Here is a 22996-nt window from a genome sequence, read left to right on the forward strand (position 1 = left end):
CCAAGTAGCAGGAGGCTCCCTTCACCACCCTCCTCACTTATATACTGAGCATGATGTCAGATGGGATGGAATAGCCCTTTGGCTAATTTGGGTAAATGAACCCCAGCTAATTAGTTAACTATCCCAGCCATACTGGGCTACCAGCTTCAGTTCTCCACCCAGCTCAGGTGAATATTAACTCTATCCTAGCCAGAACCAGGACAAGTATAAAAATCTATATGTCCTTATTTGAGCCAATCATGGTGCCATCTAATTGTCAGACTAAAAAAACAGCTATTTTTTGCCTTTTTCATAGTCATTTCAGTATGTTTAGGTGAGGCTTAGAATGATGTTTTTTATAAAAGATATTTAGTATATTTTTAACACATTGGGAAACTATCAAAATGGATGTTAAAAAACAGTTGCACAGTCAAATAAATATCTTAGTGTTCTAGTATGCTCAAATAGACATATTTTTTCATTCAAAAGTCCATATTAAGTTTTTCAGGTATTTGCAACTCTAGATATGTGTCCAGTCTAAACAAAATGCTTATATTTATATCAACTGAGACCTCTCTTCATTGGCTGTGAGTATTGTAGCCTGTACAAATTTGTAAATTTTTTTTTTAGTTATGTGTACAACTGACATATCTTCAAAGCTGCAAATATTATTATTATGCCTATGAAGAACATAAAGGGCTATCAAGGAAATTCAAAATTCTGTGTGGTAACTTAAGTGGGTAAAAGCCTAAGTATTTTGGCTCACCTGTGAACATACAAACAAAATGACTAGCACATCTTACACCTTAAAGGTTTGTAGAAATACTTCTGTTGTATTTGTGTTTGAGGTTTCCATTGTTATAATTTCAAGAATTGAAATGTTGACATACTGAAAATTATAAGAAAACTTCTGATCAGTGTTGTTTTAACTAAAAAAAAACTATAGCAGAGATGAGCAGAAGCACATTTTTGTCTCTTTTCCCTGACCAAAAAAAAACCCCACGCAAAACAAAAACAACAACAAAAAAACCAACCAAACAAACAAAAAAACCAACTTCTTTCCTGAAGATGTTTTGTAAATTTGTCCCAGTTTAGTGGTAGTAACCTATGATTTTTTTTTTCCTGACAATTAAAAAAAAGTATGTAGTATTGTTGCATGCGTCCTTTCCACCGTTAGCTTTTCTTATATAAATCTGACTGGATTCTAGTTAGAGGGGCCAGATTTTCAGAACAGTACTTGAGCGCCGAGTCAGTGTCTTGTACAGATATTTGTAAATACTGAATATCTCTTTGAACACTTTTTACTTGAGAACTAAATCTATCGCTTGTACATACAGGTAACAGCTCTGAAAGATTCTAAAAACAAAGTAGTACAAGAAAACAGAACCTCTGTTTTGAAAATTCTCCACTTCTGTTTAAACTGAAGCTTTCTGGAGATACCAGGAGGGGGTGCATGTTCATATTTTGTAAAGCAGTGGTTTCCCTCATTTATCAGTGGTGGATGTCCACCTGGTAACACAGAAAGAACCCTTTACAGAAAGGAAGTGAATATAAAGGGAAATAGCATGAGGAGGTCAGGTTTCACACGAGCAAATTGTTGATGTTACACTGTGCTTCAGAAAGCAGTGTACCTCCTGTTAGCCTTCTGGTGTCTTTCATCTTCATGAACTGCCTGTTTGAAAACCAAACAGTTCCAAAGTAAAGACTGGATCATACCTTGGGTCTGACACTAGTCCAAGCAGTTAGGATGTGTCCTTTTGTTTTCTGGTGATATCACATGGCTACACCCAGTAGGATTTAGTCTCATGTCCTGGTATTATTTATTGGTATATATTAAGACTAGTACCTTATATAGATGTTTTTTTCACAGTATTCTTTTCTGCTTACCAAATATTGCCTTCAAATATGCTTTTTAGTCAGAATGAGACTATTCTGAATTCATTTTCTGCAGAAAGGCAAATGCTTTTCTTTATGGGCTACAGTAATCATGAGGCCCATACTACATTGAGTTTTACCTTCTTATCTGTTATCTGAATTAAGTTGGGTTTTTTTTTATTTGACATCATCAGCACCTTGATACTTAATTGTGAATCAGACTTTACATAGAAGGCTTTCTCAGTCTTTAACCAGTAGAGTGGCTTCAGTGAGACTAAGGCCCCACTACAGAGAGCAGAATCTTGAAAATAATTTTGACAAACTTTTCCAAAGAAAATCTATGCTACAACCCTTTACATAGTCTTGTATTGTTTTGGTTTTTTTTTTTTTTAATGGAGTTGTACTGAGATGAACACAAGCAATAGTTAGTAGTACAGATGTGGCTGCCTAAATTATTTATTTAGGTTTCATGTCTACCATTTGTGATTTTTTATTTATGCATAATTCAGCACATGCTATATGTGGTCCCAATAAAGTATTTTAGTGAAAATATTCAGAAAATCTTTTTTTGCTTGACACTTTTGCCCAAGGAAAAGCCTATTTTCCTCCCAACTTTTCTGAAGTGATATTTCAAAACATACTTGATGTAAAAGGTAGCTCCAAGTTAAAGTGTTTATTTGAAATAAAAAAAAACCCTCAAAACATTTAAAGGTGAAAACAAATGTCAGAACATTGCTGAGATATTCAATTGATGTATACAATGACACAGGAAAGTGAGAAATGCTTAATTGCACTGTCTACCCTTTACCGAGAATTAGTGTCTTTCATAACTATTTTCCAAGTAAACACTGTGAGGTGTGTTTATTGTGACAGACACACTTATGTAAGCAAAAATATTTTAGGAAACCTGTAATATTTGCCAAACAATACACTTTTTAAAGTTTCTGTATGTATTAGATTGCAATAACCAGTAATAGCTTGTGTAAAGGCACTTGGTGGTAGTTCATTTTATATGGCATGCTACTCTTCTGGCATGTTAGTAGACAATGTTTGTTGTAATATTATATATTTTAACTGGTTATCTGTCAAAAGAATTTATTTTGCTTGAGGCTGAGGCCCACTTACTCAGTATAGAACCAAAAAGGGATTTTATTATCTGACATTCCTTTAGCACTAAGCTGACACCAAAAAGTCTCAGCCTTGAAGATCAACCAGCAGAATTGACCCCTTTAAACACCATACTTAAGTATGTATTCTTTTCTTCGTTCTCTCAATACAATGAGAAGCCACATCTTGAAATCCAAGTAATACTTCCCTGTTCTTTGGCATTATAATTATGATAATTAGTTTGAATTAGTTCAGCAAGTTTATTTAGGAGGACAGCTTTAACCTCAGTAAAATGTGTTAACATAAAGATGGCCCATAGGTAGGCTGTGGTTACAAATGCCTTAAATAGAAAAAGAGATGCCTTAGAAATATCTCATTAATTCAATTAATCCTTTTCTTGAAAATTTATAAATTAATTATAAATTATAAATTTTAGCCATACGCATTGTGTACTTCATAGATCAGTGTTTGAGGTGGAAGAGCCCCACTTTTCCTCATACTTCTCTACACAAGCATTAGTTTTTATCTGTCATTTTAGGAGATAATAGGTCGTTTAGAAAAGGAATGCATGCACAGAATGGAGTGCAAAGGAATACACTGCTCAGCAGCCTCGAGGTTTACCTCTTTGTATCATTGAAAAATGGTGAAGGAAAAGCTACCTCTGAAAAACATGTAGATATTATGTTCCTTGTGTTGGAATTCTAGTAATAGCTTTGCATGCAAAAGTACTACAGAAAACAGCTTCCAATTGTCACTAGTATCTGGGAAGGCTAAACACTGATGTGAAGAGTTACTGAAGTTACAGCATTGGAAAGCAAAAAGATTACACTGAAAGGATTATAATGATTTATGAGAAATTGAAGGTGAAGGTAGGGAAGGATTTTCCTGGTTGTTTTCCAGGAATGTGTCAGTCGCTCCACAAGTGAAAGGAAAATTAGCAGTATAGTTAGTGGGTAGGAATTTGATATCTATTTATTTTTTAAACTATTTACCTGTCGTGATAGGGCAGAATTTGGCCAACAACTGCATAAACTGTCACTATATTAATATCACAAACCAAAATCAGAGAGCTACAAATCTCGCTAGGTACTGTGCTGTCTCCCAGAACAGGAGAAGGAAAGTTTCTATAGCTACAGCTTGCCAACAAGTAGCTAACTTCACTGAACAGATAGCCAGCTAACAGAGCTGAAAGGGAAGGATGCTATCTACATGGAGGCAATAGCCATGACATTCCAGCTTAGGATTTAAGGGCTATTTTTGCCTCAGTGGAACAGAAACCAGGAACTGGGAAATGGAGCAGATGAGTTGAAAACAGAAAGCAGATAAACACCTACAGCAAAGAACTAGCTATTCAGCTAGATGCAAGAGTAACCTATGCAAGTGAGAGAGAAAGAGAAGAAAAAGCCAGCTGGGTATTTATTGTTCTGGAGAAGTAATAAGGTTAAAAGCTGTAAATTGGCAGCTAGTAAGATACTGATGGGAGAGGCTGAAGGAAGGAAAGCTAGCGAGGGGTGGAATAAATCCCCCTCATTTCACTACAGGATATGCAAAACTGATGTTTTGCGTTTAAGTGGAGCCCATGGTTGTTTTTATATGTGTTCAAACGTTTTTAATATGGGAAAAATATCTATTCAAACACTTGCAGACATTTAGGGTTACATATATTGATAATTGATTTTATTAGTAAGTTTTTCTTAGTTTATCTTCGGATCACTGACCTCCTAAACCTGGATTCTGTGTTGGGTACATTTTAGCTTTTCTCTTTAGTTTGAGGATTATTCCTTAGCTCTTTTTGTGACCACTTCCATTACTTTTCCCATACAACTCCTACACTAATTAAAGGTAGCTCAGTTTTTAGGTACTTCTGTCACATTGCTTTCAGATGCACTTGAGTTGAGATGTTCCTTAGAACATTCATTTTTAAATTTACATTATTTATGCCTTTTCCCGTAATTTGTTTCTGTATTTTCTGATCTTAAATTTAAAGCTTTAAGTGGTAAAGGTTGGAAAAATCTAGCATATAACAAATGTTATGCTAAAGAAATAAGACTTGAACCCTGCAATGGTAATTATTGTGTTCTGCTTTACAGTGCCTCTTTCTTGCAGTCTCTAGAGAGTTCTTGTGCTTGATCTTGAACAGGAATGGTTAATGGGGAAAGAGGAAAAATAGCTTGTTTCTGACTTTTCTGCAGAATTAATCTGTGGTAACTCTTGCTGCATTGTGAAAGAAAGGGGAAGAAAAAGCTGAAATCTAGCACAACAATTGAGGCTCCTGTAGCCCTTTCTTTTCCCAAACAGTCTTTGGGTAATATAATATGTTTTCTTCCTTATACTTTGTGTAATGTATTAATGCAAAGCTGCTTTTGCCTCAAATAGTAGATTTTATTTTACTTTTGGTGATTCTTGTTTCTCTTGATTTTATTTAATGGCTTATGTCTTGGTAAAGGCTTTATTCCTACTTGTGAGCTGATTGAGCTTCTGTGGAACCAACTTGTTCCTAAATTCTGCAATTTAGATGTTGCCAAGAAATTTCTGAGTGTTTGCCATGGGACGTTTAAAAAAAAAATGGTAAAAAGGAAAACTTGAACCCATTTCTTAAAAACAGAAAGTATAGCAACCACATTTAGCAGTCTTGCAGCTGACAGCGGGACATACAAAGAATAACAAAATAGTCTATTGAAGAGGGGTAAAAAAGATCTTCAAAAGACTTCTGTCCACAGCAGGGTGAAAAACATAACACCTCCATTATCAAGGTTGTTGGAAAATTTTTTTTTCTAGTTTCTGCTAATAGAATATGTTAAATAATATGTCAGTAACCTAGAACATAAAAAGGCGTTCTCTGGCATCCTCTTTTAGATGTCTCCAGTCAGTCAAAGTGTGAGAGAAAAGAAACAAACAGTTCTGAGATCAGTATTAGAAACTCCAGCAGAAGAGAACAGTTTGCCTAGAAAGGTCAGCTATCACAACTGTTTTAATTCTGCAAATAGGTGACTGATACATGAAACTGAGGTGACTTTCCCACTACTACACAGTGAATCTAAAGAAGAGCAGGTAAAAAGTTTTTCAAAACAATGCCCTGTAACAGTCACATACCTGTTTTTTTTAATTGTTAGTACTGGATTAGTTTCTACAACTGTTTGTAACCATTGCCTTTTAATTGCCTGAGAGTAATTAAGGTATCTTCCCTGTACCAAATTATAAGCTATTGGTTGTTCCATTTTTTTTTGCATTATTTAATGTCATTGTTTGGGGATAGGGCAGTGATGATTTTCGGATAGTCTACAGTGAACCTTCAGATGTGCTATTGATTTCGTAGTGGAATTCCATATAATTATGCAAATTTTTTACTCTTATTTTTGGTATCTATTTGCCTTCCTAGAATTTGCAGGGATATGATAATAAGCAATTTTAATAGAACGTATATTTGTGTGCATTAAGTATTTCAGCTTTCAGTGACATAAGTTTTTAAAATGTCTGATGTGCAATATATCCTGCAATATTAAGAAAGATGAATGCAGAAAATGTTTACATTGCTTAGTTACAGAAACAATAAACATCACAACTTTATTGTCTCTAGTTAGCCATTCAGTGTGACATTAAAGAACTAGACGAGTGTATTATCATGGCACAGTATATTACACTTTTATGTTTACCTTGAGACATGTATTGTTCAAGCTCAGCTTTTATTGAGTGTAGCTTTTGACCAGATTTGGTACATTTTCTTTTTCTGTTTGAGTGACCACTGTTCTCTGTACTCTGTAGTTGCATATTAGAAAGTTGTAATATCATACTCTTTTTGTCATAGTGGCTGCCATCTTCATTAAAAAGAAGATGGGGGGGGATGACACTCCATAGGAAATATGTGGGTGAATGTGACTGACTTTGGACCTTGCTCCACTAGACCCAATGCTAATAGTGCAAACTTCAGTCTTCATGAAAGTTTCTACCATAGAGGAAATGGCGTACCCATTTTACAGAGAAGCAAGGAGAAGTTAAGTTTTCTGTGAGGCATTCAGATGCAGGTTAAGAGCAAGAATTGTTCTAATGATTCTTTCTTTTCAACCTTGTAGGACAAAGTAGTCTGCAGAGAGTATGTCTGATTTTTAAATATACTTGTTATATCTAAAGCTATATACAGAAGAACAAAGTATATAATCATCCTATATGAACAATATGTTGGCCTTGAAAAATTCCATTTAATATTTTTCAAAAGTCACTGCCCTGAGAGGGGGCAGGTCTGATAAAGCCATTTTACATGTTTCCAATCATTAAATACTCTTTTTTTTTTTCTTCTATTGCATAACTTAAGCAACTCAGTCCACCTTTGGACTTGTACAGTCAATAGCCTTCATGTGAGTTTCTTTCCTCTTCTGTCACCATGGAAGAGCCGAGTCCAATTTTAGTAGAGTGCATGGAGAGTTGATTGTGCTCTGTTTCCAGTTCACAGTTTTGGATGCTCGGAGTGGACAGCAAGAAGAGGCAGAAGAATGTGAAACTCCCAGATATATAGTCCATGGAATTTGTGGCAATGTAGTTGATTAGACATGCTGCTTTTTTTTCCTAGCTCTATTAAGTCAAGCTTTCTTTGAGCTGAAACTTGCAGGGCACTTTCCCAGACAATATTCATTGATCTAAAATACTACAGCAAAACTCATGTACTATCATTTTCTACAGGAGCTTATATATTTATACCATGAAACCCTGTCCAGTTGTCCTGAGGCTTACCTCGCACTCAGTAGGACCCCGTAGACACTTGAATTTTGTTTTGGTACTCAAAAGGAGCCGTTTTCTAAATGCTCCACACTACCACCGCCAAATACACATACATATCCACCCCAGCAAAATTAAAACCATTTCATTTGAGGGTGAATAAATTGTTTCCTTGGAGCTTTCATTATACCTGTTAATCTCTTCTCTGTGTTCAGAAAACAATCACTTTATAAAGTTGAGTAATCCCAGAGGCTTGAATAGCTGTTGTCATTAATATTATGTGCTTTCACGTTGTGTTTCAGAAATACATCCGACTGCAAACTTTTGAACTGGGGCTCCTTAAATTTTACATAAATTATCTGTAGGTTATTGTGTTCCTTGATATATTCATTTTGGAGCTTGGAAATGATTTGAGGAATATTAGGAAAATGACAAGTCTCCTGTGAGAAGCTGACGTTCATAGATTAGTTCAAAACCATTCAGCAAATACTAAAAAAACCCATGATAACCCTCAATGATCAGTTCTGCATTTGGAGTTCTGGGGAATGGGATGCTTTATGCACCAGGTAGTTCTCAATGTGCAAGGAAATTCTAGTGGCTGTTAAAGTAGGCTGATAAAGTTGCCTGAGGCTTCACTTCCTGCAAGTCCCATTGCTACAGTTTCTGACATCAGTAAATTACCTGCTGCTGACTTCACCATGCAGCATAAAATTGTAGGTTAGCAGTACCTACCTGAGCCATTTTGGATGATATTAGTCTCCATTTTAGAGAGAATTAACTGCCATTGTTTGCACTACGTGATCCAGTTTTCATGAAAATATGAAATTACTGCTTTATGGTAACATAAGGATTTATGAGATTAATTTTTTCAAACAGATTTAGATACTCGGTTCATCCATTCATTAAAACTGCATTTAGAAAAGTTTTTTTTCTCCTTACCTCCCTATTAAGTAAATAGAAAAGCTCTTCAGAGCAAGATCATAATGTAAGTGCTCTGAACTCCTGCTTTCTTTTTGATTCTCAAGGAAACCTCGATGCTGCAAATTAGGTGATATGATTAGCTCCTTAAGGATCATATTTGGTTTTAATAATATAAACTACTTTGAAAGAAATGCTTCATAGTAATTTAAAGGCTTTTAATCACAGTGATTGAAAGGCTATTGCTAGCGGAGTTGGTCAGTATTCTGTAATATTTAAGAGTAATGCCATTTCTTCACTCATAGTATTTGATGTACAAAATACAAAAAGAAATCTTTAATGTGGAAAGGGCTGCACTTTGAATTGAAAATGGTGTTGAAATCTGGATACTTTCACATCTTTCATGGTTTTAAATTTCATGGGATAGGTTCAGTAGAAAGAACTGGTAGGGTTTTGTTGATATTAATGTTTTTATTATACTGACTTTTTAATTTGATATTTGAACTGTTGTATGTTTAGGATACATCTCTAATATCAACAGTAAAATCCTTGTCTTCTCATTCACCTTTTTTCAAAGTCATTCATATGTTTGTACATTGCTGATCTATTAATATATTTTCATTGGCTGCTCTGCTACATTTTTTCTTGTTGAAAGCACCTGCCATGATGAGTGCCAAGATCTGTAGTGAATTCTTAATACATTTGTAGAGTTCATTGCTTACAAGGGCTCTGGCTTGAAATAAATTATATACATGATATAGCTTTGTGAAGAATGAACTAATTTTGCTTGTGTTCCAAGATGACTACAGACCATGTTAAAGCAAGTGCTGAGCTTAAGTTAATATTTGCTGTCTCTTAGCTGGACTTATTTGTTAAGACTCAGCACTGTGATATTGTAAGTTACCCAGCATGTGGTTGGCCTAGATGGTAGCAAAGGGAGCTCATTATCTTGATTGTAAAATGATATGTAGGTCTGCCCTTTCTCTCACAGAAAACAAATTTATTCTTTGCTTTGGATAGCTCAGTTGCAAGTTATGCAGGGAATTGCTAACTGCTTCTTTTTTCTTGGGAGTTTAGGTGACCTTTTGCAGTTTCCAAGAATAAGGTAATTATATATTTTTTAATGACTGAGGTATTGAACCTTGGTTAATATTAAGAGGAAATAATACAGTGAATAGAAGGCAAATTCAAGGTGCTCTTAATAGCACGATACAATTCCCTGAGGGCTGGCAATTTAACGTGCAGGAAAATTATGTTGGTTTTGCTCAGTTATGGGAGTGAGTGTAAAAGCAAGCAAACTCTTACCAGGGCCAGCCCAATAGATGCTAGGAAAGCACATAGCAGTCCAAGGATACTGACTGGTAGTTTGTGTAGGAGTAAAGGTGAATGCGATTCAAATATTTCTCTAATGTAAATAACCTTCACTTGAATAATTGTGGATCCATGTCTCTATGGGAAGGAGAATGTGCTGAGTTGACATTAAAGAACAATATGTTGAGTGTCTTAGATGGAAATAGCAGCAGATAATATAAACCGTATTAAACGTATGTTTGTCCTTATGTACCCAGAAGAAAAAAAAAAAAAAATTAAAAGCAGAATCCTCGGAAAATAGTACATGGGTGTAAATTATTTGTACCCTAGAGGCTATTGATTCTGAAGCATATACCTCCATAAGTTATAAAGCAGATATTAGTCTCAGAATTATTCTGTACTGTTCAGTTCTTTTACCGAAATGTAATGAGTACTCTTTGTGAGCATGTTGCTTTTTTTTCTTATTGCTGTGCTTCACTGATGGCTGAGTACATCTTTCATGGACAAGGAGATGGGGAGAGGGGTAAGAACCTCAGCATAACACCAGGAAATGGGCTTCGAAGTGCCAGCTGTGTTCAGTTAATAGTTTACAGTTAATTTCAATTATAGTTTTCAGTTATGGTTCATATATTGCTGTTTTAATACTAATTATCCCTGATAATTCAGTTCCAAATTTTCAGTTTCATAAGATTAAAAGAATATAAATATCCTAAAACTTAGAACATAAACACTTTAAAACATAGACGTAGACTTTATTCAATTTCCACACAATGAACATAATAAGATGGAATTATTCGCATCTCAGTAACCATGAAGATTTAGTTGTGGAATATGGAAGTAAGAAGTTGTCATGAAATATTGAGGTATTTCAAGAATGTTTTAATATTGGTGGCATAAAATTCCCAATATTTGCCACTCTTATTAAAGTGCTCTAGCAATTTTTCCCTCATGTTATATATTAAGCTACTTATAAAGCTGGTGACAAGTTATGAGGAAACTATTGCCAGTATTCCTGTTTGCACTTTGTCCATCAGGTCCTTGAAACATATTAACTAAAAATTATTGTTTCTGAGTTGGCAAATTACTTCAAAGACTATAGAGCTGGTTTAGACATCAAGGAAAGCTTAGCTCTCCTTTTGTCTGCTCAGTTTTTCTAACGTAGTTATTTACTACTAATTTTATTATTGAGTCAACCAACTTTCATTAATATCAGACAATTTGAATTTTTCCATTAACAAGAAATTATCTTTGTACATTTATTTGTATTGTTGTGGTACCTGCCTTTGTTCAGTAGGCAATTAAAGAATTCTCCTCAGGTTCTTTGTTGCCTTCATTACTTTCATTGTCAACAGCATGATTTAATTCTAATGAAAGTCCACTTGTTCCTTTTTTCATCATATCATCTAGCCTCTGTTTAATGCTTTTCAGTCTATTCTAGAAAGATTGTCCCCTGTAACTCCTTCAAATGAGGTGGAAGCTATCCAAAATCCCTCTTATCGTAGAAAGTGGCCGGTGTTTCATGAGACCCAATATCTCTAAGTAATATTGTTTGCCAGGCTACTGGCTTCTTGCTGCATTCTTCTGCCTTTCGGTGTTCTTCAATTTAAAGACAGAAAGTCACCCTAATGGGACATCACTTGCATGTGCTTATTCTCTAGAACTCTTCTAAATTTCATTGCATAATCTGCGATCTCTGAGGTGTTACAGAGGTATTTGATAAGTATAAATATGGATCCTTATTCTCTAAGATTACAAGCTAGTCCAATTCTAGTCACTTCTGATATCTTCACTTAAAGAAGACAACACGTTATCTGCCTCTCTGGCAGAGTATAATTTCTGCTGTCGGGAATCCACAGTGAGGTTTATTTGTTGTCTTTGGAGACACAGTTCTAGTGTGAACAGCAGTATTTGTACTGAACTCTGAAATACAATGGAGAAACAGGCTTTTTATTAGCTTTTGGGACATGATTTTAACGTGGTAGAATAATTCTGCCATGGCTTATGGTGAAATTTCCTGGGTGGGTAATGATATAACCTGAAACAACACAAATATTACAGTAAAAAAAATTGTTGATCTATCATTTCTTTAGTGTTCTGTTATATTTAAACACAATTTTTTAATAGCAGCTATCATTTGTGCAGTATACCATCCTAGGTTGTATGTATGCTAGTGTTTTGATTTCTAACAGTAGCACAGTTCTGTAGTGCATCCCTCATCTCTTCCACTTACTATGTGTCAGTTCAGTTTGCAGAATGGGTTTCGTCTGTGTTCAGACCAGACTTCAGAGAAAATTAATCTAGAAACTCTACCCTAAGCATTCATTAAGCACCTTCTAACCTCTAACAGGGATGTAAAGTCTAAACTATTGATTGGTCCCCTGAACAAGTTCGGACTACATTGTATAGTTGGAACACTGGATGAGGGGACAGACATGATCTAATCCTGAATTGTATAGCATCTGTAGATGAAGAAGCCTCAACGTGAAGTGTTTTGATCTCCTGAGCTGTTGCTTTTGGTCCAAATTGCTTTCTGATTTAGGCTTAACCTTAAAAACAGAGGTTTTAGGTTTTGTCACCATGCATTAATATTCCACCCTTCAGTGGTATTTTAACTCGACTATATCACTTATCGAATAATTTTAAATATTGACAAAATACTTGTGCCCACCTTTGCTATTGGGGAGCTTCATTTAAGCATTTCTTGTATCCCAGACAACACAGAAATAGCAGCAATTTCAGAATATGCTGATAAAGACAAGAACCCTGGGAAATGGTTATATCATGACAGGCTTCTCTGGGCAAAGTAAATGTTGATTTGAAGTAAGAATATTTGCTGTGGAGGTCAATTGGATTTAAAACTAATATTGTCTTTCATTTTTGTCAGAAAAGTCTTCAGTCAGGGAAAATACGTAAGTGGTTTTAATTTTTGTCCAATTGAACTGGCTCAAAGATTGTTCTGGTTTTGACTGGTTTCATGTGTATGATACTAGTTTCCCTATTTTATAGTTTCATGAATACCATGGATGCTACTATTCTTCAGCCACAAGGACAAACTGAAAAGATGTTAAATTGTAAAGTATTTGACCTTGGTACATTTTCTGTACATGAACAGAAGAGTTAAGACAGTGACAAAGGTTTTAGATGAAGAAGAAATCTAATTCTTTTCTAATTTAGCATCATAGCTGTGCAAAGAGGGCTTTTAAGCAATCAAGGCCATGCAAGCTAATTTGCGACTGATGGTATAAATTATGTGTGAATTCTTTCAGATTGCTTGAATTAACTCTAGGGTTATTTTTAGAGCAACTTTGTTTGGTTTAATGAAAACTATTATTAAATCATAAGTCAATGAAAATAGTTATTTAATTTTGTGTGTATGTAAATTATCATATTCGTATACCATCATTATTATCCTTTAAATAATATGCCTATTCAGGACTATATCTATTTGGTTAAAATTGTCAAGTTCCTGTTAGTAATGTCTCTGCTTTGCTTGCAGGTTGTATATAAAAATAATGATGTCAGGTTGGAGTTATCTCGACTTGCCAAGCAAGGAGATCCTAAAATGAAGATTCATGGGGTTGTAGCATTTAAATGTGAGAATGTTGCAACCTTAGATCCAATCACATTTGAAACACCAGAGTCCTTCATCTCTTTGCCAAAGTGGAATGCCAAGAAAACAGGCTCAATATCATTTGACTTCCGTACAACTGAGCCAAATGGCCTGATTCTTTTCAGTCACGGAAAACCAAGGCACCAAAAAGATGCCAAACACCCACAGATGGTGAAGGTTGATTTTTTTGCCATTGAGATGCTTGATGGCCACCTCTACCTACTGTTAGACATGGGATCAGGTACTATAAAAATAAAAGCCTTGCAGAAGAAGGTGAATGATGGTGAATGGTACCATGTGGATTTTCAACGAGATGGACGGTCAGGTAAGCTTCTTTTTTTTTATATATATATATATATATTCGTTATGGTTTTTCCTGTTATATCTGAGAGAATATTTGGTAAATATTATGTTGTTACCATGAAAGTTGTGCAGCAACTGAAAAATAAAGGAAATGGAAGAAGTCATTAGTGTCAGGTATCAGAATACAATGATTTGCAGAGTAAAATATCTTATGTTAATATTTATTGGATAATCAGGTACTCAATCTTGCAAGTAAGTGTGCTGTGTACTTCAAAACCAAACAATAAGTCCCTCTGTGCTTGCTTACACCAAATAGCTAAAGTGGCAAGTTTCAATAATAAAAATAAAGCCAAAAAGAATTCCTGAAAGTAGTTTCCAACACAGGGAATAGTTGGCCCACAGAAGCAGCACAGACCTTCCAATCATGTCAGCAGATCTCACCATAATTAAATTATATGCTAATTGAAGGGCTAACAACACATATCAGCAAAACTGGAAATAAATGATTTGCTGTATTTGTATTCTGCAGTAGTTTACTCAACAAATAATGTCACTGAAAAGGGTAAAAATAAAGAATTCTTAAATTCTTCCTAATGCTACTGAAATCCGTTAGAGCATAAAATGCATTTAACAATTGAAACTGTCCTTGTTTTCAGCTGCATCTGATCTTGAGAATATATAGATTTCAGCAGATAACCAATACACATTAATTCAAGGACAAATCCATTCTGTGGCATCTTTCTTGTAGTTCATGCCATGATTTGAGGGTGGGAAGGGAGTGTACTGAGTCTGTAATTCAGTCCATCAAAGATTTTTTTCTGGTTAATATCAGTATCCAATCTGAAGTTTATGTACACTCTGAAATTGAGTGTTGAAAAATGTAAACTCATCTTCTTTTGGATTTTGTGGAGTTTTCCCCACTTTATTCTTTCTGGTGACTCCTTTTCCATTACTTTCATTTATAGTATCTTTCTGAAACTTCACCTCCAAAAAATTTACTGGTTTATGACTGACTTACTACACACAAATCTGATTTCAGATCCAGCAAATATTAGGTGCAGGTTTAAATTGACGGTTTCAGTCAAATGCATGCTGAAAGTCAGACCAAATTCAATTGATCAGTCCACCCTAAGATTATGAAAAATAATTATTTGATTCCTGGGCTCTGCGGCTTCAAATTCTAATTGTACAGAGTTTGATTTTATGATTATAGTATGTCAGTTGCTTATTTACATTTCCTGATGTTAAAAGAAACCCAAACAACATAACACACAGCTTCTCAAAATCCTCAATTGTGATTGAATATCCAGCTGTTATATTATTTATACTGTGATCTTCATTTCAGGCTTCTTTCTTAAGTGCTGTTTCAGTGATTCACATGAGGCAGTAAATCCTGTAATAATCAAGACTGTGGGACTCTACTGAAAGCAAAGTTTATTCTTACATCCAAAATCAACACATCTATAAAGAAAAGAAATAAGTGCATAGCAATTGTTTACATTTGAAGATACATCCGGCACTTTCATTGCTTCACAAAAACTGTAGCTCACAACTGCCATTAAGAGTTTAGGGCGTAATTTATTTAAATCTTTAAAGCCGTTAATGGACATCAGCAAGAATGTAAACTGATTTTAGGAGGCAATACACACTTGGTGATCAGGACTGCATATTATTTTTAAGTAGAATTATAAATAGTCAAATATATAGGTAAAAGAAAAATTAATCAGGCTGATGAATTATCTGTGATCAAGATGGGTGAACTTTATTTACCTTATCACTCTCAAAAACTGACTATAGTACCTATTTGCCCTAACACATTGAACTATTATCAGGACTAGTTAATAAATATGTAGGCATATGGATTGACAAACTAAAGGTGTAGCTGAAATCTGAACCAGACATCGAGGATTTTCTGTGATTTTAATAAATACAGTAATACTTTACAGTAGGAGAAATATCAATAGCAGTGGCAATGCTGTTATTTTTCTTAATGAGAATAAGAATTTGTTGAATATTGAACTATTGTCTGAATAGTACCTTATACCATTAGATTTAACCAAGTAAAATGATTGCCTAACAATTACAATAAACAATGAACTATGTGTTCTTATTTTCTTCTGATTGGAACAGGAAGTACCAATGTGTTATGTTTAGATTATTTCTTCATGACTTATGCATGTTGGTCTATTATACTTTTTTCTATGAATAATAAAAGCCACTCTACTATTCCAGCAAACTTTTTTTTCATTTATTTTCTCTAGCCAAAATCAAACATACTGGAAATCATATGAATATAATCACTTTTCACTTGCTTACCTTCAGGATTTTTGCAAAAGTGAATGAATATACCTTGTATTAAAAAAAAAAAAAAAAAAAGGCTTTTCTGAGACAAAATACTTCCCAACCTAATCAAGTATAAAGGAAGAGATTCTCCTGTTAATGAAGAAACAGCTCAACCTGTGATTTTCCTTTTTTTAAGTGAAGTTTGCTGTCCTGCAATCTTTTCCTTCTAGGCTTCAAATCCAATGCAGAGTTGTTCACTCAGATAATGGAAAGCTGTGACATTTCTCAAGGAGCTTTGCTAATTTCCTTGACTTTCATGTTAGCTGGATCAGCAAGTACTCGATTTATTTTTCATTCTTTACTCTCTTCCAGGCTCTCAGTCACAGGGACCATCCACTCTAAACTACTGACTTTGCCATTACCCATCTGGGACTGCGGTGGGCAAGGTGTAATGAATGAGAGCACGTTTTTAAACTGTAGTTATCCAGGCCCTATTCACTAGTAATTCTGCTGATCCCCTCAGATTTTGGGAGATATAAGGAAGGAGGAAAAGATGGTGTCCTTTAATTTCCTTTTGCTGAAGGACCTTTTTTTTACCTATTGTTCTTATAGAAGTCTTTCACCCTAGAATCCCATCCTGCTGCCTGAGAGACCTACTCTGAGTGCTTCTTTACCTAAAAAGCAGATCTTCAGTGAGAAGGAACTCCTGAGACCCTATTTCTCAATGTTAAGTAAAGAATTATTTCATACCTTCTCCACTGCTAGGTATGCAGCAGATGAAAGGGAACACACATTCTCCAGCAGTCTGTCTTTTTTGCTAAGTATACAGCAGAGGACAGAACCTGGTACCAACTGCTGTGTCCTATTACGTGAGCTGAGTTCCCTGCCAGTATTCATGGTTATTCTAAATTCTTGTGAAGGACAGTGGCTTCATAGCTTCTTCACATGTGCCACTGGGCTTGGCCATGGGCTGTATGCTGTGGTCATGGTCCTCATCACAGCTATTATATTATGCTTTATCACACAAGATGTAAACCATATTTAGAATACCTTACTCTGATTTTTCACCATTTCTTAATAAGCAAATGTGTTTCACGGGCACAAAAAGCAACAAAATAGGCCACATAGGGTAAGCATAGAGATCAGGATAGTTGTAGTCACTGTAGTTACCACCTTCATATTTAACTGATCTGAATTGAGACAAGGTTTAGAAATATGTCTAGTTTCTTATACACAGACTTACAGAAAAGTAAATTACTGAGATAATGAATATGGTTAGAGAGAGTCATTAACTCATACCTAAGGGAAATATGTATCTGTTCTTCTTTTAACAGTACTGCCATCTCTGCAGTAAAAGAATTGGGGGGAAAAAAAAAAACAAACAAGCCCAAAATAAAAAGAAAGCCAATCATAAAGCAGCTGTAATGATCTTTGCTCATAGTTTTTCTTGTAACACAGTAGAGTTGGTTTAATAACTGTTTTCTGAGACTTGTTAAAAATTTTGTTAAACTGTTTATCATATTCAAGCATAACCTTGCAAGTGTTTTTTTGCTAAACTGCCATTCATCCTCTGGAAATCATCATTAGTGAAACTGGAGAGGAGACTTACTGTTCTTGTCAACCTCGAATTGTGTACAGCAGTGTAAAACAGAATGTATCAGAATATATTCCGAAGTAGGTAGCATTTAAGGGTGAAGAAGTCACTGAAATTTTGAAATAAAGTTAGAGTTTCAGCTTAAATACCAGAAATTATCTCTAGAGTATGTAATTAGAGTTTAACTATAATCAGTATTTTGCTAGAAATAGTGCTTTGTTGATATCCATTACATACATTGTTGCTACATGTTTCTTTTTTATGTGTACACTTCTATATACTCCTTCCCCCATCTTTCCAACCTTTTAAGAACTGCCAGATTTAGATACTCCTATTTCAACAAATGTTAATAGTTTACATATTTGAGACAATGGTTTTATCTTGCATGTTAAGGAAAATCCTTCCAATGATCCTGTTGAAGTTTTTCATTTATTTATGAGCTCAAAGTAAAATTGAGATGGGCTGACCTTGAGAGTCCTCTGTTTCACTCCTCCAATGGAATTATAGTGATAATGTACTTGCATCAGTCTTGACAGATGTGTGTTGAGTTACACCAGCAGTGGACACTGTGCAAACTGCCCATGTAATCATTCGTAAACTGAATATTCCTTTATGAAGAACAAGCCATTTTGTCGACCGTTTCCTTGTTCACAGCAGACACAAATACACTACACCTTTTTTCCATACTTTTAATGATTTGGATGCTATCATGTCAGTTTCCTGTTTTCTTCATAGATTAAGAAACCCCAGCTGCTTCCTGTCCTTATATGTCGTGTTCTGTAGCTATTGACTGTTTTTATTGCCATCTTCTGCAGTCTCCTCAGCTGATCTGAATCTTTCTCAGAGTTCAAGGTAAACCTTAAAGTGGTACAATAGGCTTCTCCATACCTCCCAGTATATTTCCCATTTTGCTCATATGTATGTTATTGTTCACTTATATTGTTGACTCTTCCTTTTGAAGAATGCCCACTAATCAGTTATCCTTTAAGTCAATAATTCTTGCCAAAATCATAATTTCATTAGTTTTTCTCACTGTTCCTCCAATACATAAAGATGTATGAATGTTTAAATTGCTTTTTTCTCTCAGGTGAAATACTGTAGAATTGGAGCACCTGTAGGTCATTATAGGACCCTTAAATTTATATCTAGTTTCTGGAGATAAGAAATGCTACCTGGTTTTAGAGTCTGAAGTTAGATCATGAATTCCCAGATTAAATAAATGACTGCACACCTTCTTGTCTTTCAGTCTTCCCCTGTTTCTTCTCTCAGGCTGGACAAATCAAATGCTATCAGCTTTTCCCCATTTCTTTCTTTTTTTTTTGGTAGAAATACAGTCAATATTTCCTACATTGAGCATTTAAAAAAATTTGCAAGGAAGCTGCTTGTTTCCTGGCAGACATTATTGCCTCAGTGTTGCTCTTTTTGAAGACATACTTTAACTACTGATCTGGTTATCAGTGCTGTTATACTAGGTACTATGCAAAGATGTAACTGAAAGGATGGCTCTTACTACAGAGATGTTACAATTTAAAGTTATAGTTTTCTCTTTCTGGTGAGAGGCCAATGATCTTCTGAATCTGCTGCTTCCCCATCATATTCTATTGTCTTTAGGTTACTTTGTAAAATGAGAGGTGTCCTATTCTTTTCCCTCTTACCCAACTTGACAATTCTGGTGTGAGAAAGGTTGATGTTAGATTATTTTGAGGGGTAAATTATTAACCATTTCCAGTGCTGATCACGTTTGACATTTGTATGCTCCATTAACTTCCCTTGTTCTTGCTTGTCTGGAAAGTGATGTCTTTTCAGATTTGTAAGTAGAAGCATCCAAAAGGATTGGAGCACAGTGGTGATTTGACAGAACAATTCGTTTTAAACCGTCTGTAATTTCCAGAGAAAGTAGGATTGAAAACCAGCAAAGTCAGTGTGCATTACTATCCCTGGGTTCTGTGGTAGCATCTGCCATTGTCATCAGATCCAACCTGAGATTGTTTCAGTGGAACTTGAAAACATTCCCTCAAGAATGATGACAGGTTGTATGGCTGCCTGGATGTGCTGTTAAAAGTTCAGATGGAAACTAGGATATCCTGGGCTGCATCAAAAGAAGTGTGGCCAGCAGATAGAGGGAGGTGATTCTGCACTTGTGAGACCCTACCTGGAGTACTGCGTCATAAGAAGGACATGGACCTGTTAGAGCGAGTCCAGAGGAGGGCCACAAAGATGATAAGAAGACTGGAGCACCTCTACTATGAGGACAGGCTGAGAGAGTTTGGGTCTGTTCAGCCCGGAGAAGAGAAGGCTCCTAGGAGACCTTATAGTGGCCTTCCAGTACCTAAAGGGGGCTTATAGGAAAGACAGAGAGAAACTTTTTAGCAAGGCCTGTTTTGAAAGGACAAGGGGAAATGGTTTCAAACTAGAAGGAGGTAGATTCAGAGTAGAGGCAAGGAAGAAATTTTTTACAAGGAGGGTGATGGAACACTGGAACAGGTTGCCCAGAGAGGTGGTGGATGCCCCATCCCTGGAAACATTCAAGGCCAGGTTGGACAGGGCTCTGAGCAACCTGATCTAGTTGGAGATGTCCCTGCTCCTTGCATGGTAGTTGGACTAAATGACTTTTGAAGGTCCCTTGCAACCCAAACTATTCTATGAGTCAATAAGTGGGTAACTGATAGCATGAAACCCTTCATGCACAAGCATGGCTTTTCTGCTATATTAGCTAGACTAAAGTCTATTTGTATTATAGCCATAGTTCTTGTTCTAGACAGTGTGCTATATAATATTTTCATCAAGCTCCTACGTAACAGCTGAGACAGAGTTATTAAAACTTTGAGTCTTCTGCAGGTGCTGTTTGACTTAGTGTAGCTCTCAACAAAAAGGATTAAATAAAGCTAATTTACAGTTTGATTAAGGGTAATATACACGTTATGTAGGTCAGTTAAGTGTCATGGATATGTCCAGCAGTAAATTGGAGATTATCCAGATGGGTAATAGGGGTTCCATGGCCTTCCAAAACATGAAAAAGATTCACAGAGGTGTTGTTACCTGTTTTCTACTTGTAGTCATTATATGTTATCATTGCAGTAAGATTTCAGAGGGCTTCCCCCCAGGAGTGTTTTATGTGGTGTCATTTCTTGGGGAGGGGAAAGGTTCATTTCTTTAAGAAGCTGTTGATATCTATTCAAAATAATACTTAAGCCTTCTCCAGGGTAATACTTTGACATACAGAAGAAAATTTTCCTGCTTCAATCTATCACCTGACTATAATTCACAGTCACTAGAGTGTAATGGTGATCTTCACTTCCCTTAATCATGTACCTTTGTCAGCCTTCAGTGCTTGCAAAGCTTAAATTTTGAACCACCATGTTAATGTCGTAGCTACACTGGCTGAGATTTACCTGTCTTTTGGTATGCAACGAAAGCCATCAAGGCTTAGTTTTTCTTTAATAGAAATGGAACCTTAGATGTCTTCTAGCATCATGAATATCTTGAAAACACAAGTGTCCTTGTCCAGCAGAAAACAGCTCTGTGGAAATGCATGAGCTTGAGGCTGCACCTGAGTTAACTTGTGTGGGTGCAAGTGCTACTTGAACATAGGTTTAAAGCGTTTTGTCCTAAATTAGCCTGTACAGCAACAAGTAGGAGCAAGCAACAACAGCATTAAGAAGTAGTGTGAGCACCAGTATGATTCATATTTACAACATCTTTAATTTTTTTAAAAGAGAAATTATCTATTGCCTGTAAGCAGTGCTTCTTGATACCTAGGATGCTCTCAGAAAAGTTAGCTCTCTTGGTTTAACAAATGTCCTTGTTTGAGGCAGCTGATTAATAAAATCAAACTTCAAAATGTTTATGTTTGTATGTCTAAGGTCAAATCTATACCAAGTTCCATATGAATGCCAAGTTTCCCTTCAAAAATCTGAACAGCAATACAAATATTTAGAGTTAGCAAAATATAATAGTCTTACCAGTTTTAAAAAGGTGGAGGTTTGGAAGAAAAAGGATATTTGTTCATAATGCTTATTTCTTACAGTTAAGACTGGAAATTCACTTTACATCTCTGTTATTGTTCAACTGACACAAAAATAATTTCTGATAATATGTAAAAGGGAAAACTGACCACATCCTCAAACATTCTTTAAGCATGCTGTCGTAGTTCAGCCCCGATCAGGACCAGACTACGCAGTCTCTCTCTCACTCCCCCCACCCTCCAAGAGAATAGGGGGAGATGATATAAGAAAAACAGCTTGAAGTTCGAGATAAGGAGGGGGAGAAATCCTTAAAGTTATTGTTACAGGCAAAACAGACTCGACTTGGGGAAAACTATTCATTTATTTCTAAAACTAGCAGGAGAATGAGACAGGGAACAAGATAACCTGCCCCCACCCCCCCCTCTTCCCACGCTTAACGTTATCTCTACTATCTTCCCCCCACCCGAGCGGCACAGGGGGGAAGAGGGAATGGGGGTTACTGTCAATTCATCAGACATTGTTTTACGCCGCTGCGTCATTGTTGGGGGAAGAACTCCTCGCATTCCTCTCCTGCTCCATCGTGGGGTCCCTCCCACGGGCCACAGTCCTTTCTGAAACTGCTCCGGCGTGGGTCATCTCTTCCATGGGGTGCAGTCCCTCCAGAACAGCTGCCTCAGCGCAAGCCCTCCATGGGCCACGGCCTCCTTCAGGCCTCCACCTGCTGCGGCGTGGGGATCCTTCACGGGCTGCAGGTGAATCTCTGCCCCTCCGTGGACCTCCATGGGCTGCAGGGGGACAACCTGCTCCACCATGGTCATCACCACAGGCTGCAGGGGAATCTTGGCCAGGAGCCACATTACTCCTCCCCCTCCTTCTGAACTGACCTTGGCGTCTGCAGCCGTTACTTACAACAGGCTGGCAGACGCCTCTCAGGATCTTTTTTACATCTTATTCACTTCTGATCTCCTCTCCACTTCTTGCAGCCAGGCCAGGCAGAGTTGGGCCCAGTCGGCTGCCCGGCAGGAGGCGAGAGGGTGAGGCCTGCAAGGCCCACAAGGCTCATGCCTCCCCCTCTCTGCCCCCGCTCAGCTGTTTCACATCTCTCTTTTTTTTTTTTCCTCTGTTTTCCCCTTCTTAAATACGTTATCACAGAGGCTTTATCGTGGAACATTCTGCTACCAATTGGCTCGGCCTTGGCCAGCAGCGGATCTGCCCTAGGCCTGGCTGAGTCCACTAAACAAAGGGGAGTGACTTCTAGCAGTTTCTTACAGAAGCTACCACCTTAGGCCCCCCCTCACTAAACAAAACCAGAACACATGCTCCTAAAGATGCACACCTATG

The 22996-nt window shown here is 36.5% G+C and overlaps 1 protein-coding gene across 18 annotated transcripts in view; it reads left to right on the plus strand.

The window, feature by feature from the left end:
• NRXN1 (neurexin 1) overlaps window positions 1-22996 on the plus strand; it is a 747071-nt gene that overhangs the window by 283967 nt on the left and 440108 nt on the right. For all 18 annotated transcript variants that reach the window (XM_086743374.1, XM_086743376.1, XM_086743383.1 and 15 more), the window contains one exon: window positions 13397-13835. In XM_086743374.1, coding sequence (XP_086599500.1) covers window positions 13397-13835 — 439 coding nt within the window. The remainder of the gene's footprint in view (window positions 1-13396; window positions 13836-22996) is intronic.

The sequence above is a fragment of the Chlamydotis macqueenii genome, chromosome 3, assembly GCF_036417535.1.
Source record: "Chlamydotis macqueenii isolate bChlMac1 chromosome 3, bChlMac1.mat, whole genome shotgun sequence".
Classification (NCBI taxonomy): domain Eukaryota; kingdom Metazoa; phylum Chordata; class Aves; order Otidiformes; family Otididae; genus Chlamydotis; species Chlamydotis macqueenii.